The 19057-nt window shown below is 39.4% G+C and overlaps 1 protein-coding gene across 1 annotated transcript in view; it reads right to left on the bottom strand.

Annotated features, from left to right (window-relative positions):
• The window catches only part of COX10 (cytochrome c oxidase assembly factor heme A:farnesyltransferase COX10), a 158008-nt gene that overhangs the window by 50353 nt on the left and 88598 nt on the right, over nt 1-19057 (bottom strand). The window contains exon 5 of the mRNA XM_075561085.1: nt 4702-4772. Coding sequence (XP_075417200.1) covers nt 4702-4772 — 71 coding nt within the window. The remainder of the gene's footprint in view (nt 1-4701; nt 4773-19057) is intronic.

The raw sequence follows: 19057 nt of genomic DNA, 5'->3' as shown, positions 1-19057 counted from the left end.
TTTCTTTTCTAATGCAGGTCTTTATACATTTCCTTCTAAGCACTGTTAACTGCATCTTCTAGGTTTTGGTATGGCAAAACTCAACTTACGACTTCTAGTAACCTTGCAGATTTATGTAGCCTGATTTTGAATTCCCGATTTCATCTGTGAATGAAGAGAATTTCACTTGTTCCTTTTTAATATATATGCTTTCTACAAGTTTTTCAAGACTTACTGTACTGGCTAGGGCTTTGAAAATAATATGGACCATGGTCCAATGTCTACAAAATAGACCATCCAATGTAGTCTAGGAAGTATGTTTTCTTCCACCTTCTCCCCAGCTTTATTTCCTACCCAAATCTGTCATTCTAGCTAACTTGCGTCACTGTTTTTAATCTTTAAGTGTATGTCTTTTCCTCCCATCTTTGCTCACTTTGTTCCTCTTGCCTGACATGTTTTTGCTTTCGTAATCTATTCGTAGGTCAAGGTCTTTAACTTTTCTCTCCAATCTGAATGCTCACTTCCTCTCCACACTAATTGCTTACTCCAGTCAGAACGCCCTTCTCATGCGAACGGTCTTATGACCATGCAGAATGCACTGGAAGGAGATGTCTTGCAGTGAGGTTAACATTTAGCACCCTATGATCATGATCCATTGAAATTTGCTCTAGTTTTTAATATTTTATTTTCAATTGAGGTTTTTATCTGTTATTGCTAGTTAATTTTTTTAATTTATGTTTCTCTGTATCTGAATTTTGGGATAGGAAAATCTATAGAGAAAGTGATTGGATTAATGGTTCCTTGTGGGTATGGCAGGGCGGCTGGGCGTGGTGGGGTGGTGGGGAGCTAATAATGAGGAGGACAATGACGAAAATATTCCTAAAACTGATTGTGGTGATGACGTACAACTCTTTTTGAAGTGACTGAACTACTTACTGAATTGCATGATATGTGAATTATATGACAATAAAACTATATATATATTTTAAGAATGATATTATCATTGGCTTGATGATATATATCATATATGAGGGAGCTTCAAAGAGTTCACGTAAAAATGGAAATAAAACATAACGAAGATTTCCCACAAACTGTTTGAAACCTCCAGGCGCACCTACAGGGATGTCTTTACTCCTTGTGCCTGGGCGGTCACTTCGACTTCACTTATCTCTTTGTGACCCGAGCAACCAGCATACTTCTCTGAGTGCACAAGGCTCCTGACCAGTGGGTCCTGAGATGGTAGTATGAATGAACGATTTAATGTTCTACTACTGCCCAGTTTTTGCTAAGTGGTTTCTGCTCATCATAGTATTGAAAATAAATAAATACGACCTTTTCTCTTCATGTCTTCTTACTGGCCACATCTTTTATCTCATTCTTACCATCTCTTAAATGTATAGTGAATATCCTTTTGATATTATCACATGATATATTATATTTATATTAAATAAAATTTAAGAAGTCACAAGAAAATTCTATAAATTATTCTGCACATTCCTAGGGTTTCATACTGCTTTCTCAACCATTTACTATTATGCATAAATTTTATTGAAATGAACAGGTTAGAAATTATGATCTCATTTTACATGAGAATGTACACTGCCCCAAATAGTTCGATAACATTTTTTCCCTTAGCTCATCATGGCCATTTGAAGAATAGCTGGAGACTCCAATGCTTACTATGATAGAATTATGAGGACTTGTTAGAGTCTGAGGGTCAGGGGTTACATGAGCGAGCACACATGCTGGTGCTGCGCCTCACTCAAAATCACAGCCTGGGCTTTTGGAAGCTGCGTTCTCTTCCCTGGAGATTAGGAGAATTTAACAGCATCTGCCTCCTGGTGCTCCAGTGCGAATTAAGTATAAACAAAGCAGGTACTGCTTCATCATTACTATGTAATCAATACCAACTGAAATGGAGAATGGAATTTACGGTTCAACTTTATTAACCATGTGAATTTGTTAAACCTTTCTTGTGATCTTATAATTTATCCCATATTCTATTTTTCTCAATCATGATTTTCATTACTTTTCTGTTTTTTTAAAAAAATCTGGTGACATCTGAAATTCTTTCTGGAATAAGGATGAAAATGAAGAAACAAGAGCCTTCCTGTCAACTCTCTAAGGCATTCTGTAGCACCCCACCCTCCTCAGGCTTATTGCTGGGAAGACTAAACGCACCAAGAAAGGCAGCCATGCACGACACCGGGGGATCCATACAAGCAGAAGGCCCCTGCTCCTCAGAACATCCCAGAACTCCCAGTCCAGGAACAGGATGCTTTCCTCAAGTGGCACTACATTACTTGCACTCTTTCGAATGTCTTTCTTACCAGTAACAATTTTCGAAGTAAACTTCAATCACTTGAAAAAACTAAAGAAGTATGTTTCCATAAATGTTTAGAGCGTATCTTGAGGGTGGATAGAAAAACCAATCTGTTTACAAAGGCTGAAGCAGCCTGCTTCAGAACAAGACTTTCAAAGGAAGTCTTTCCCAGCTTTACAACAATGACACGCTCTCACGCTTCACATCCCAATGGGAAAGTACGTATAGCATCAACAAGGTGTCTCACCCCGGATCAAAGGGGGTAGTTACTAGTATGAGAAGCACTCCGGCTGAGAAACAGATGCTTTCTCCTGCACGCACACTGCCACCATTTATAAAACACCCGTGCCGCGGAAAATGCTTTACCAAATGACAAATGTTAATTGGCAAGATGTAAAGTCTTCAGTTCTGAAGCTATACTTCTCAATGTGAAAAGATCTGTGTTCCAGACTCACAACTGCTCCCTGGACCTAATTAATCAAATCGACCCCAGGTATAAATACATCCGTCTTCGTGGGCGATCTTGCAAGCAAACAAGTTACAAGTTTAAAAGGCTAAGCATCCTTCAAAGGAAAGGTACTGCCAGTAACAGATGCAAGGGCCAGGATGACCCTGCCTCTAGAGTGTACTAACCACAAACATTGCGTTCCCGGAGCAGGAACGGGGACATTTCCACCGGGCAAAGGGAGTTGCCCTCATTAGGGGTCACTAACTGAGTTGACTTCAGCACAGAGAGACCTCATGTGGCACAGCAGAACCAGCACACAGAGCCTTGAAGTTGCCATTGCACAGACCACCAGAGGTCCTTCGTCCACAGTGCCATTGGGTGGCTCAAATCACCAATACTTAAGCAACCAAGTGCTTAAGCATTATGCTACCAAGGCTCCTTTGGGCAAAGACTATCATGACATTCCAAAGGGCTGGTCATATTCCTATATTCCCCTGATTCTAGAAGTGTGTCCCATTTTATTGAGAATAAATGAGTTAGCTTAAAGTCCCATTCAAATCACTGACCTACTGATTTGAGCATGTAAGAACAGATTTTAAGCTTTTGAGATAGGTAATAAGAGTTGCATTTTCCCCCTCTAAAGATAAACCACTTCATACAAAAGTACTTCTGACAGTTTAAATATATATAATATGTAATTTTGTTTATTCTTCAAAAAAACGAAATAGTTTCAGATATATATGAGGTTATGGTTCTTAAGTTTGACTACAAAATTCCTCCCTTTCAATATAATGGTATTTTAAATTCACCAATAATTAAATGGTTAAAGTTAATATTAAATGCCATTTTTTCCCATAGGTGCATACTGCACCTGACATTGCACCAACATTTATTTTATTTTTTTTTTAATTTTAACAATTTATTGGGGCTCATACAATTCTTTTCACAGTTCATATATATACATACATCAATTGTATAAAGCACATCTGTACAGTCTTTGCCCTAATCATTTTTCTCTCCCAACATTTATTTTTCTGTAATGTTTTACTTGCTATGATTATTTGATCTACAAGTGTTACCCCATTAAATTTTAAGTTCTATTAAGGCATTTTGTGAAAACATGCAGAGAGGATTAAAAATAGTAATAAGCCAGTTATCACTTTTTATTCTTTTAGGTTTGTAATACACATTAGATTTAAAAGAAAAAAATTAAATGCCGATTTAGAAGTCTTCAGGAAATAAAATGTTTAATTATTAACCATTAGTGATATTAAAATATTTATGTGACTTTTAGTACTACTTAATTGAATTTGCTGGAAAGGAGAGTTATGGAGGCAGTACTTAGCATATAACAGCGTTATCAGTTTATTTGAAAAAATTACATTTCAGACTTATCTTTCTTTTTGTGACCTTTTATGGATTGGTCTACAAAAATCACCTGTGCTAATGGAAAGATTTTTATCCTCAGCCACTCCAAGTGAAACAAAGTCCATGTCTCAAAATTGAATTAAATAATCTATAAATTATTCTCACAATAAAACTTCAATTCTTAGTCTCATCTTAAGGGCTTGGAATTACACATTGGTGGGACAAGTTTTATGTGTTCATATCAATGTGTCCCTTTGACAGTGTTATCTTAACTACAGAATACACGGTGAGAGACTATGTAATTATTTAGGAGGAATGAGAAAATGGATGTTCCATGTTAATGGTTGGCAAATTCCAGCTTGCAAACCACATAGCCCTTTCGGTACACATCTGTGGCTCTGAAGTAAAAGTAAAAATTTCAAAAGATATTTTTCGAATAATGGTGATTTCATTTGTTTATACAAATATGTATTCACGGCTCTCAAATAACTTTCAGATTGTTGTGAGGGCAGGGTTGGCTGTTCCGTCTCTAAAGATGCCTGTTCTATGTACCCTGGAAGAAGTGTGGTACTCATCATGTTACCTGATCTGTCCACGGACCAGAGGCCTGTTCTTCGTCCTATTCATGTTTGCGTCAAACGGCACCTCAAAAAACTGTGAAAGGATGGAAAAAAGACAGAAAAAATTCAATGCAGTGCGGAACAATTCCTCTCCCGTAGCCCGTCAGTTTTGCAAAGATTTCCACAGTCCAGACCACTTTAACGGTGCTAGGAACCCCCTGCCACAGCGTTGGTTTCTATTCACAGCGAGCCTACAGAGGGTTTCTGAGGCTCTACACGTGCACAGGATCAGGTAGCTTCCATTCTTCCTGGAACAGCTGGTGGGTTTGAAAGGCCATGGAGTAGCAGCCTAATGTTCACCCATCAGCGCCAGCGGGGCTGTTTTTAAATTGTGATCGAGTGAATTAATAGTCTTAGTACTGAGGTGACAGTCTCTGGGAGAGACACATTTTTAAAATTACATGCTTTAGTGGTCAAGAGTATGCACCGTTCTACTTTTAATCACTTTGAAAACCACTAGTTAAGTATCTAATCCTATTCTTTAAATTCGGGGCTTTGGGTTTAATGACTTTAGAATCCTTTCTACATTCTAGAGGCTGGGATTCAACGAAGAATCAGTCAACTCTGACTCTGGGGAATGCGGAACTGGAGTCAAGAATCGGGGCTGAAGTAAATTCAGATGCCAGAGAAAACTGCAGACCCACTGGGGTGGCACTAACTATGAAACCATTCCAGCACGCCCGGTAGAGTCCGGGTAGAGATCTGTGGTTCTACTATCATTAAAATAAATCTCTTTCAATCTATAAGCATCCCAGTTTGAACATATGGTCACTGTTATGGACTGAATTGTGTCCCTGCCAAAAATATGTTGTAAATTCTAAGCCTTATACTTATGAATGTAATCTCATTTGGAAATAGTTTTTATATTCAAGGGGTATGTTTTAAGCCCATCACTATGGGAACTTAAACAGGAGCAGACTGTATTGAGAAAAGCAAGCAAACAGGGAATGCCGACACTGTGTGGAGGGTGCCGAGGAAGGCAGAGAGTCCCAGAGAAGCTAAGATAAGGATTTTTCCCTCAGCCGGGACAGAGGGCATCTTCCTCTAAATGAAGAACTCTTCCTTATTCCTCACTTATAAGACAAGGCTCAGGGAATTATCAGAACTCATTTTCTATACCCTTGACAGCTTGAACAATATACTCCTAAATTTGTCACCAGTGTTCTTTACTTGTCATCACTTTTTGGAAAAGCAGATTTCTCAAAAACTGCTGATTATATCTGATACGTGGGTTTAATCAGCAGATCAGCCAGTGAGATAATTAGTTTATTGTGTCAGCCTGGCCGATAAACACATGTGAAATTAATTGAAGGGCAGAGAGATAAATGGCTCAACAAGCCTCACCTTTCTGGTCTCTTGTTCTCTGACTATCGGACCAGTGTGTGGCTGCCTTCACTAGCTCTCTGCCTCAGCTGGCAAGGCTCACTTGGCTAATGTTGGATTTAGGGGCTTGGACAGCACTGAGTTGGGATGCTTTCTCAATGTACACTTACCCTTTATATAAAACTCTTGTAAACATGAGTTTCTGTGGATTTGTTTCTCTAGTCTACCCTGACTAACCCAGTATTCAACAAATGTTAGAAGAAATAAATAGTAGTGTTAAAAAGACAAAGCATAAAAATATGTCAAGTAACATTTAATTTTTTGTACTTTTAAAAATAATCGGGTACCATCTACTAACAAGTAAATGTTAACATCAGGTTAAATTTCTTCATCCCCTCCCCCCCCAAAACAGGTGAACTAAGTTTCCTTTCCTCTTAAGTCATACTATCAAGATCGTCTTTAGTGCCATTCCGTCTCTTTTACAAAGTTTTCATTATAACCACCTTTCCCTCTTATTACTGCATTCCCTCTCCTCCCAACCCTGCAGGTAATCAATTGTGAGAATTCTTTGCCACTTAGTAAATATCTAGCATTTTTAGTCCCAAATACTCAGCTACAATGACTACCTAAAGACAGTCCATTCAGGCTTTTGAAATAAAACCAATAAAGATACACAGGACCAATAAAGATAATCTCCGTCATTCCTACACTGCCATTAAGAGAATATATACTAGATATGCTAATTTCAAGAAGAATAGATATAGCCTTTTATTTAATAAGGATGGGTTATGCATGCTAGAGGCTGTCTACTCCCATAGAGTTTTCAGGAGCCCCGGCAGTGCTGCTGGGTAAGGTTATAAGGTCAGTGTCTCAAACCCACCAGCTGTACCTCAGAAGAAAAATGAGGCTATCCGCCCCCAAAGAGAATCAACTCAATGCAGTGAGTTTGGTTCGCATTTTCATGTGTGTAATTTTCTATGCGTTCTAGAAGTGCATCCTGAGCCAGACCTTTGGTTGTAGACAGAGGAAGAAACTCCAGGTTGCGAAGTTTCATTGCATCCCCTGCTCTGCCTGGTGACATAACTGCATGAATTGACCCAAACTGGGACATGGCTCACCCCCCACCCCGGGTGGCTCTTTAGAGCTGGTTTTAGCAAATGTGGCAGCTATCTGCCCTTAACTGTTCTTCTTGAGCTTTGTTATGAGTGTAGACCAGTGGACAGTGATTAGAAAGGAGTCAATATACAGTTAGGTTAGTCCTTTGATCGACTGCAGGGTATTTTACTTTATGGATATATCATACAACGAATCCAGCTGGATGGTCAGGTTGCTTTTCATCTTTCTGGATTATAAACACCCCCAAATATATATCTGCAGATGTGTGCAATTATTCCTATAGGCCACACTCCCTTCCCTCTGAAAACACGGCTCTCCCTTGACTGGGAGGCACTACTTAAAAGTGGCTCTCTTCCTTCTAGAGCAGTGGTTTGCAACCTTCCTAATGCAGCGACCCTTTCATACAGTTCCTCACGTTGTGGTGACCTCCAACCATATAATTATTTTCACTGCTACTTCATAACTGAAATTTTGCTACTGTTATGAACTGGGTGGCCCCTGTGAAAGGGTTGTTCGACCACCAAAAGGGTCGCCACCCACAGGTTGAGGACCGCTGTTCTAGATTCATCTAATCGCTCTTTAATCTTGTTTTTTAAATTAATATGATTTCCTTCGCACCAACTTCATGCTGCCACATACTGAAGAAAGAACAGCACTTTTCAAGAAATTCACGCTCTCACGCAAGGAACAGCAAACTCTGTCCTATGTGTCAGATTAGACGCGTCATCTCTTTTTGTACAGCCGATAGGGTCGGTATGACTCGCCATTGACTGGATGGCAGTGAGTTTGATGAGTTCATAACAGTAATCGTTATTTTTTAATGCTTGGAAAGAACAATTAAGAGATGAATACCCAATGCCATCGTGGCAATCCTCATTCACAGGGCTCCTACGTGGGCTTTCTGCAGCTATTATAGCTTCACGGGAGCAGACGGTCTTTTGGCTGCAGAGTGGCTGGGGAGTTGGAACTGCCCACCGTGTAGTTAGCAGTTCAACGATTACCTGATGGTTGGACCAGGGCTCTTTAAAGAATAATATGTGCCAATTACATGAAAGTTAACTTTCTTTGTCCATACCTAAAGTCTTTATTAGGTGCCTGGTAGCGCAGTGGTTACCTGCTTAGCCGTGATCCATAAAATCTTATGAGATTCAGTCATACTAATTTTTAAAATATGATCCAGGGCTGCTTTCGCAGTATGTCAGTAGTGGTAACAAAATCCAAGTGGCCTACAAAGCCCAGAGCATTTACTTATCTAAACTGTCAATACTCTGGCCCTTGAGAGGAAAAGTTGGCTGGCTCGGCCCAGTGGAAAGACTGAGCTATAAAGCGTGGCCATCTATAATCATTTGCATAGTACACAATGAACCTTACAATTGAGACTCAAAGCCGTGATATTTATAATACTGTGCACAGTAGAAAGACATGATGCCAAGGATTGCGGGAGCCCAGGGAAGGGCGTCAGCTGAGGCAGGAGGCACAGGAGGGCAGGCAAACATGTCCTTGAAGTACTTTCAACATCAGGTTTAAAGAAGGAGCAGGAGCAAAGACCGTTTAAAAGGATAGGGGCAGAAGGAAGAAGACCTTAGACACTAGAAGTCTAAACAAAGAAAGGCAGCCCCTTCAAAATGTGTCTGTGTAGCCTTAAAGAGTTTGGCATAACAAAGAGGTTAAGTGCTCAAGCTTCGTGCTTAGAGATCTGGATTAAGTTTTGGCTTTACCACTTACTAGTGGCTGTATAACACTGTCCGAGGGCCAGTTTCCACAGTGTAAAATGGACATAATTTACTAGTCTGCAGTCAGGATTAAGAAGGGTAACACAATATACATAAGCACATAGAAGGTGCTTGATGACTACTAATTTAGCTGCTGCTGTTAGTGTCGCTGGACAAGGCAGCGATGAATCCCCAGAGGAACTGGATGATGGAGCGCCTCACATGCCAGGCTCGCAAACACATCTCATGCACAAGTCTCCAGTGCTGGAGATGGCTTTTTAGATGCATCACTGTGCCTGCCACGGGAAGGGCACCTCTGGAGAAAAGAAGATACTGGTTCCAGTGGGAAATGATGCGGGTCTAAACAAAGGCTATGGTGGTTGAGAAGAAGAGGAAACAACCTGGAGTGAAAAATCATCTACTTTGGCCTCCTAATAGAATTATAATATAATTATAATAAAGTTTGTCCAGGGTTAAGACCCCAACCTTCCAAATCCACTTTATTATTAAATAAAACCACTGTATATTAGTTTTGAGGTTCTTCTCAGCTCCAGTTTTATACTGTAAGTTGATTTCTGCTTATTTTCACTTGCACTTAAATATTTTTTACTATGTTTTCAGTGCAACTTTACACACCAGATTAGGCTCTCATGCAACAGTGGTGACATAAATTGCTCAGCGACCGTGGCTGCGTGCTACACAGTGCTGACCGTTCTCCTGGTTTCCATTTGGTTGTTCCCTTTCTAGCAATCTAGCTTCCATGTCCACTTACATTCTCATTTTTAAAAAAGTAGTTATCGAATGTTTAGCCTCACATAGATGACTTTTTCTAAGAGTGCAGATTCATTCAGCCATACTAATGTTTAAATGTAATGTGTAGCTAGCTGCCTTCGCGCAATAAGCGTATTATAATTTTTTCTTTTAAATCATTTTATTGGGGGTGCTTGCAGATATACCATTTCACAATTCAATTAGATCAGGCATAATTGTGCAATTACTACCACCATCATTTTGAAAACATTTTCTTTCTTTTTGAACTCTTTGCTATTAGTTCCTTTTTATCCCCTCCCCCACCCTATGACAAAAGTTTATTTTTATGAGCCAATTTGTTATCCAGCTAAAAGATGACGTCTCTGGGGGTGGTTCTGGTTCAAGGTTGAAAGAATATTTCAGGGCAGTCATTTCAGGAGGCCCTCAACTCAACTAGTCCAGGGGTCAGGATTCTTTCAGTATCCATCGACTGTAGAACTGATCAGCATGATCTACATACAGTGGTAGTAGGGCACCACCTAGTTCTAGTCTCAAAATAGACGAGACAGTGTTTCTAGTGCGCAGTCCGGCACTAGTTTCTTCAGAGTCTTGGCTTTCTTGTTATCTCTTTTGTTCCAAATGAAGAGACCAACAGATGGATGTATCTTAAATGGTTGCTCACAATAGTTGTGTCTTAGATAGTTGCTCACAAGTTTTTAAGACCCCAGATTCTGAGGGTGTTTAACATAAACTTTAAAACTGTATTATATGAATTGATTGAGTGGTACAGGAGACTATGATTCAAACCCAGACTTCAAATGGAGAAAAATCAATCACATGAAGTATTTTGGCATATCTAAGTATCTGTAACTGTCCCACTGTACATTTTATAAACTATGCATATCTGCATGTATACCTACTCATACATATTTGCACATAATGTATTTTGGTTATTGTTATGTTTTGAAAAATTATATATGCCATAGGACTTACCAATAGTTTTTTTTTTTCTTGTAAATATCTAAGTAACATTTTTGTCTTGGCCAGGCTATTACATTCACCCATATCCTTTGTGGCATTTCCCATGAACAAAGAGTGATCCTCTCTTCTTTCCCATCCCTGGTCACCACCAATGAATTTAGGTCTCTTTCTCTATATGAATATTTCTGCCCTTTGATAAAAGTGAGCTTATAAAATATTTGTACTTTTGTGATCGAGTTGGTTCACTTGGCACAATGTCTTCCAGATGAATTCATGCCATGAGTACTCTTATGGCTGGATTGTATTTTATTGTATGTAGAATGGACATTTTGCTTATCCATCCACATATTCATAGATACTGAATTTCACCTTTTACCTACTATGAATTGTGTTACAATAAAATTAGAAGCGTATGTCTGTTCCTGTCAGATATCTGGCATATATTCCTAGAAGTGGATTGCTTGATTATAAGGCATTTCTAGGCTTACATTTCTTTAAAATCACTTTATTGGAAGCTCTTACAGATATCATAACATTGAATTCTAGTTTTTTTTTGTTTTAGAGGAAATGCTTCACTGTTTTCCATACAGTCCCACCAGTAGTAGATAAGGATTTCGAACTCCCCACATCCTTGCCTGGACTAGTTCCTGGCTGTGAATGCTTTTGTGTATTTGGTGTGTGTGTACGTGAAGTAGAAGGGTAGTGAAAAAAAAAAGAAAGGAAGACCTTTGCTGAGGTGGAATGACACAGTGGATGCGATCATGGGCTGAAACAAAACAACACACGGCTGGGCAGAGTTTAAGAAATATTACCCTAATCTGGGTTGAAATTACATTGTGTTTCTAGATCACATCGGGCATAATTGTAATTTTCACAGTATTAAGTCTTCCCACCCATAAACATGAAATGCCCTTCCACGTATGTAGGTCTCTTTTAGTCTCATGTAACATTGTTTTATTGTTAGTAAAGTTTTTATCTCCTTGGTTATGTACATTCCTAATATTTCATAGTTTTAGGTACTGTTGTAAAATTTTATTAAATTCCTTTTTGTATTCCTTCTTGTTAATTTCTAGAAACCTAATTAAGTTTGTATGTTGATCTTGTATCGTGGAATGCTACTGGATTCTTTCTGTTAGACTGAGAACTTTCTTGCAGAATCTGGAATTGTCCAAGTATAGGATCGTGTCATCTTAAGAAGGATCGTCTTACTTCTGACTCCGGCGCCCTTGATTCTCTCTTGCCTCACTGCTGTGCAGGCGTTCTATACCTACGGCATTCATTACATCTTTTGTTTTGTAGTTGTTGTCAATGACAACTTACTATCTAAGATTCCCTGTAATCAATTTTGAGATTCTTATTTTACTATGTTGATGTCTTTACCAGGCTTGCTATCTACGAAGGGGTACTTACCCCCCAAACAAACAAACAAAAACCCACACACAACAACAACTGGAAAAAAACTCTGCTGGGCTGAGCTTTCAGAGTGCGCATTTTTCCTGCTAGGCGAGCATCCTCCCTCATTCTGAGTTAATAACCTCAGTCCCCTGGGAAAGTTCTCTCTGGTCGGTGAATCTTTTCATAAAAGCAGTTTCGCTCGAACCTCATTTTTTTATGATGGCCAATTTATGAGAACCGTGTGCAGCTTTTAAATTTTGGTTCCTGCTCAGGAAAAACGCAGCAGAAACTACTGTGATGTGGAACACAACTTACAAGGAGAGCTCTATGGGAAAAACTCGGGAGTATGAGAGGTTTTCTGGTTTCAAAAAAGGTGAAACTGATGACAAACTTTGGTCTGCGTGTCTGTCAACTTCACATATGGCAGAAAATGTTGACTTGTGGTGCATTTGGAGATTGTTCCATCAGGTCAGACTGTTAATCAAGCTTTCTATTTAAAGGTTCTGAAAAGACAGGGCAACAGTATATGACAAAAATCTCTGATTTGTGGCAGATGGGGGATTGGTTTTGCCATCCCAGGACAATGTGCCTGCTCACGTAGTTAGGTCAGTGCACCACTTTATGCCAAAAAACAACATGCCCCTCTTGCCCATGTACCTTATTCACCTGACCTCACTGTGTGCGATTTCTTTTTGTTTCCACAAATGCAGAGAGACATGAAAGGACAGCAATGTGACAATAGAGAAAAGGCGGAGAAAAAATTGAAGGAGGTGCTGCCAGCCATCCAAACAGATGAGTTTAAAAAATGTTTCCAAGGATTGAATTGCAGATTTGACAAATGTATTATGCATAGTGGAGAATACTTTGAAGGTGATAGGGCTGTTTTGTAAAAAAAAAAAATTAAATACACAGCTTGGAAAGTGGGGGATTCCGCTTTTTGCAGGGGCACCCCCTGTATGTTACTGACATGAGTTTTTATACCAGCTTGTTGTGATGTCATTGGTTTCCCATCTAATGGACTCCCTTCAATGTTCCTCACTATAGATTACTTACATTTTCTAGTGTTTTATATGTGTGGGATCAGATGTCTGGATTTTTAAACTCAGTATAACTGGGATTTACTAAATAGCTGAGTGTACCAAAATTCATTCCTTTTTAATACTAAATAACATTTGATTATAGGTAAACAATACAAATTGTATATGCATGCATTTTTGATAGATATTGGAATTATTTCCAATTTCTGCCTATTACAGAAACACCTGATATGAGCATTTATATAAAAGTTCTTGCATTTTTTTTTGCTCAATGGTAGATAAACATCCCTACCACTGAATCGTCTAGAAGAGTATGTTTAACTGGTTAAGACACTACCAAAGTCTTTCTCAAAGAGGTTATATCATTTTATATTCCCACCAGGAAGAGTTCTAGTTCCAGACTTTTAAGAATTAAGATTTGAGTCATCTCATCAGACAAAGAGCTACAGCCATCCACAGTGCTTGCAAAAAGCCAAGTGAATCTGGAATAGCTAATGGAAGAGTGCAGTTCTCAATCTCAGCTACAATCCCAGCACCAACTGCAAAACAAGGAATAGAATAAGTACAGGTATTTATTTCGATACAAATACACTTGTACAAATAATTCTTCTTTCCCATATTCCTACCATTTAACAAAAGATGTATTATTAGTATTGAGTTTCAAATCTCAGTATTTCAGTTCTCAAATACCGAGAGGGACTGTGATTCAAGGTGAAGGGAAATGAACATCACCCAAAGATGAATAAAGGGGCGTGCATTCTCGTTGGGGGAAGTTAGTGAATTTTTAATTGTAAGAGGGACGATTTTGTCATGCCTGGCACAAACATTACTGTTCTACTACCTTATTTGGAAGGATGCTTGCAAAGCATATCCGGTGCCAAGCCAACAAGAAGCGAACTGTGATGGTTTTGTGTTGGGTCACTTGAGCTATGCTGGAATTACATTGCCCGGAGTTTCCTTTCTTGTACTGTTCTAGGCTGCGATGAACACTAGGAAGACTCACAGGAGATTTGGAAGACGGAGCTGAAGCAGTAACTACTCTTATGCTTGGGAAGTTAGTATCAAGTCAGTTAATTGGTGCTGATCACAGAGTTGTGGATCTGTGTTGTGGCAACACCAGGCCTACAGCTTTTCCAGCTCCTGCCAGAGCTCATTGTGCTATAGCCAGTCTCGGAGATGTTGCAGCTTCTCACAATCTTGGTTCAGGCTTGTCCACGACTACGGTGCCTAGTAAAATGTGCTAGCTCTGGAGGAAGTCGCCCACACCATGGAGTCAGAGGCTTGGAAGCAGCAAGCAGCAGACATGTGTCCCAGTTTCTTCTCGGAGTATCAGACCATCCTTCCAGATCCCAGGCCACTCTCACTCTTTCCTGGTTGACAGCTCTGCTTACGTCAGCCTCAACACCAGATAAATGCAAAACTTACCCAGGCTGTGAAAATTTCACGACTGAATAAGTCTACTCTGTAATTCATACCTTAAATAAGTCTCAGAGTGTTTTTGATATTCTGCTCAAACCCCCACGGATACAAGCTATTTCTCCATTGCTTTTAACAACACCCCTGTTTAGAAAATATGATTTTCTATCTCAATATCCTTCTTTATGATTTAAATGTCAAGTTTTTTGAGAGATATGAATTTACAATTCTTAATGCTAGAGAGGAACAGCATAGATCTATGCAAACAGCACGATATTCATAATAAATAAATGAACACATTAGTACAGAAAAATGTTTATCTGTACAGACTGTATTACACTGTGTGAACTTATCAATTCATTAAAAAGATACATAGTTTATAAGCATTAAAAATAATTCATGGTCTTTAAGAGTCTCTATATTCTTGTTGAAGCTACATGTAATAAAAATGTTCTGTCTTAAATGTCACATTCCGTCCCCTTTTCACTAATTACATTCTACAAGCATTTGAAAACATTTCCTTTTCTTTTAATCATTTTATCGGGAGCTCTTACAGGTATTGTAGCAATCCATAACACAGCGCGATGAAGCACAATTGTACAACTGCCAGCACCATCCGTTTCAGAACATTCTTCCTTCTTCAAGTCTTTGCTATCGGGTCTCCTTGGACCCCTCCCTACCTCCCCTCACTCCCAGGAACCCTTATTATTAGATCTTCTTCTTATTAGCCGCAGCCTACACCACCCACTGTATCCATTCGCCTGCTGTTCTGTTATGCCTTCCCCTCGAATAGTCTACCACAGGGAGGCTCCCTCAGCCTCTGACCAGTAAGCCTAGTCTGCTTCACATTTGTCCACCACTGCAACCCTTTTCAGAGCAGTTGGTGGTGGTAGCCATGCACCAGGAAACAGTTTTTTTCATGACCTGAAGCAAGCACTATTAATTTCATTTCAGAAGACAAACAAGAATTCTAATTATAAACCATGTTATTTTAAGGTTTTATCTAATATAACACAGAAACTCTGTAAAAGGAACTATTTTGGCAGTTCTCAAGTGTGTGTATGGGGTGTGTGTGCGTGTGTGTGTGTGTGTGTGTGTGTGTGTGGCATTCAGGGTGCATACTGAATCATAAAGATTTAAAAAGGCTCACAAACCCTAGCTAGAGTCACTATGAGTCAGAATCAACCTGATGACAGTGGTCATAATGAGTTATTAAATCTGGCTGGAAAAGTTTATTATCTTCTTCGAGGTTCTGGAAAACCAGCCATCCAAGATGAGAACTGAAGTACAGACTGTAGCCATTGAACTCTGGGGTGCCATAACTTGGCATAAGCAGTGGACACTTATGAATGTTTAGATCTGTCAGGAAAAGCAATATTTAGGTAAAAATACCATGCAAACCAGATTTATCATTCATTTCCGTGAAGGCTTGACAATTCTTCCTACACCAAGGGATCAGAGTTCCTTATGCTGCTTTTTCATGAATTTCTGATAAGGTTTACTGCTATGGTTTAGCTATTTAAAACCACATTTCCAGAACATAAAGCACAGTATATTTAGATGAGAAATTTAAACACTTCAGCTGTTACTTTGGACCTAAAGTTGGCTTGGTTTGTGTAGGTTTTTTCCCTGTGGTTTTACAATATATGCATTTTTTCATATAACATCAAAATATCCTTATTATTTCAGTTTGCTCCAACTACTTCAGAAGCGATGAAATGAAACGTCTGCAGCTTGTGCTGACAACAAAAGCAAATGTAGTACTGTACCCCTCAGAATCCAGGTAGCCCTGACAAACGACAGGGTCACGGCAACAGTTTTATCCTAAGTCGGTTCTGACATCCTCTATTTCAGTTCTCATTATTATTATCTTTCTATTATCAGTAATGTTAGATCTCAGGGTTTAGAAATATTACATCAGAGGATGATAACATCAGCACACTATGCCTTGCAACACTGCATATAGTACATATTCCTAAGGATAAGTTGTACAAAACAAACACGCATGGAAATACAACTGACCGTTCTAAGTGGGATTGATTCCAAGTGCGGTTCATCACAACTTGAGCATGTTGTAAGTTAGGGGGCTGCCTATGCAGTCTTTTAACATCTTTTTCGTATTCCCTTAGGTTTTGAATAATGTCAAAAGCAATAAATTAGAGTAAATGAAATTGGGTTAACTGCCTGGGTTCACTGCTAATGTCCCAAGGGCCATGTTTGAACTTCAAGAGCCATCTTCTAGTAGAAGACTTCATTCACTGGGTCTTACAGGTGCCTATCAAAGCAAGCACCTTGTCCCATTCCTGAATATACTGATTAGTTCCCTGAGCGGAGTATCTGATCCTAACAGCCCAAATGAGATTCCTTTCCTACAATTGTACCCAGGAAAGTACTAGAAAATAGGTGCTTTGATCTCATAGATGGCCAATAGTCACGGAATGGGTACAAGAAGAATTGAGGAGATACCCAATATTGAGCCCAAGGATCAAGTTATCTACAAGTTTCAAATTTCCGCCCCTTCCAATCAAAATCAACAATATGTGGGTCTTATTACAATGTTGTAAAACACAGGAACGGTGTAACAATGTCAAGCATTGTAGCAATGTACTATATAGAAATGAAGGATACTTTGTTTTTAACTCCAGCAAACAATTAGTGTTATGTCCAGTTTAGATTTTCAAAAGAGGTTTTCTGCTCAGTCACTTTCCTAATAAAAGCCCTCCAGTCTCTTAGAATGCTTGCCATTTTAAACCTTGTCCTTTTTGGAATCTACTCTCCCATTTTCTTCCTCCTCAGGCTGTCAAACATCCCGTTTCTTGCTCCCTGACATCCGCCTAGCTCCCATCGTGCTCAGGCTTTTGGAAGGAGGGTAGAAGCACAATTGAAACCAGCAGAAAGAGCAAAGGGCTTTGTCCGCTCTCACATCAGCCACAGCGGCACTAGTCTGTAGAAACCACTAGATCCAGCACTTGAAATGATGCTCTCCGGATTCGGATGCTTTCCATCTCTTAAGACGGGCTTGTTCCTGCATGCTGCATGAAGGCTCTTTCCCTGAAGCAGGCACAGGGCACTGGCAGCCTGCCCGGCCCTCTAGGCAAGAAGTGTATTTCATGAGAGCTCGAGGAGAAAAGTCCTGAACCACCGTGGCCATGAATCGTCAGGGCTGGGGGGAACAGCAATGATCTAATGACCATGGGGAAAGTGCAGGTGGAGGAGAGGCACACCGACACGGTAGCCCACACAAACCACATGGAGTAGTTCCCGTATACCAACCCCCACACCAGTCACCATCAATTCCCACTCCTAAATATCCAGTAGCAGATTGGAGGCCTTTCTCCCCAGGTGCCTCTGGATGGGTTAAACCTTTAACCTTTAGGCTGATGGCCCAGCACTGAACCAGTTGGCCTCCTATTTTCTCTAGAGGAGGGATCTTTTTTTTTTTTTTTTAATTTTCAGAAGCAAGTGGGGAGATATTATGCAGTTTGATGTAGGAAAATACTTTATAACTCATTAAACAGCTAGCAACCTTAAATCATTCCATTCCATGCATTATGCCAAAAATATAATTCACCCCCTGGAAAAAGGATCATCTGACTTTAATAGTACATGAAGGACATTCGTACAAACAAAACAAAAAATTATATGAACCCTTGCCTCATAATCAATTTGGAAATCAATTAAATAGTTCTAATAGAATAGTAAATGATTTTTTTCTAATAGTCAAATGATGAAGATATGAAGAGGCTTCAAAAAAATGGAACGAAAAGATCACGGAGAAGTACATACTAATGCCTATTATAAGATGTGTGCATTCACACATTACCATATTTTTATATTAGTAAGCCAATATGACTCACCTGAGGAGCCGTGGTGGTGTAGTGGTTACATATCGGGATGTGGATGGCAAGGCCAGAAGTTTGAAACCACCAGCTCCCCCAAGGGGGAAAGAAGAAATTTTCCATTCCTGTAAAGAGATCCTTGGAAATCTACAGGGGCATTTCTACTCTGTCCTGTAGGGATGTTATGAGTAGGAATTGACTCAATGGCAGTGAGTTTTTAAATTATTCATCCAGTCAATGAGCACCTGAAAATTATGTTTATCAATCTTTCAGTCAGACAGTGGACAATTAGGATATACCATAGTTTGTGATTTACAGTGGCAAAATACCTAAAGTGAACAGAAATATGACCTGGTCCAAGTGATAAACTTTTTATTCCTACTTTGATCCATTCATTATAATCTATGTAATAAGTAGATAGATATACTCCAGGCATAAGATAAACTCAGAAAATATTGTATTAGGTAACAAGATGAAACTTTTCTGCCTGATACTGAATAACTCACTAGAAAAACAAACACATGGACCTTGTCAGGAGGAAAGGAGTAGGAAAGTCTACTTGCCTGGTCCAAAGTCTGCATGCCCCTCTTTAGGCGAGCTAATAAAGAATTACTAAAGCAATGGAGTATACAGTAGTACTGATGGAATCTTCACCAAGTGGCACCCCCACCCCCAAATAAAAGGATTACAAGTTACGAATATGAGAAGCTATTTTAAAAACAACAAAATATTTGTTGTTTTTTAAAAAAA

This window comes from Tenrec ecaudatus, chromosome 10, assembly GCF_050624435.1.
Source record: "Tenrec ecaudatus isolate mTenEca1 chromosome 10, mTenEca1.hap1, whole genome shotgun sequence".
Lineage (NCBI taxonomy): Eukaryota > Metazoa > Chordata > Mammalia > Afrosoricida > Tenrecidae > Tenrec > Tenrec ecaudatus.
This window is presented reverse-complemented; position numbering and strand designations above follow the sequence as displayed.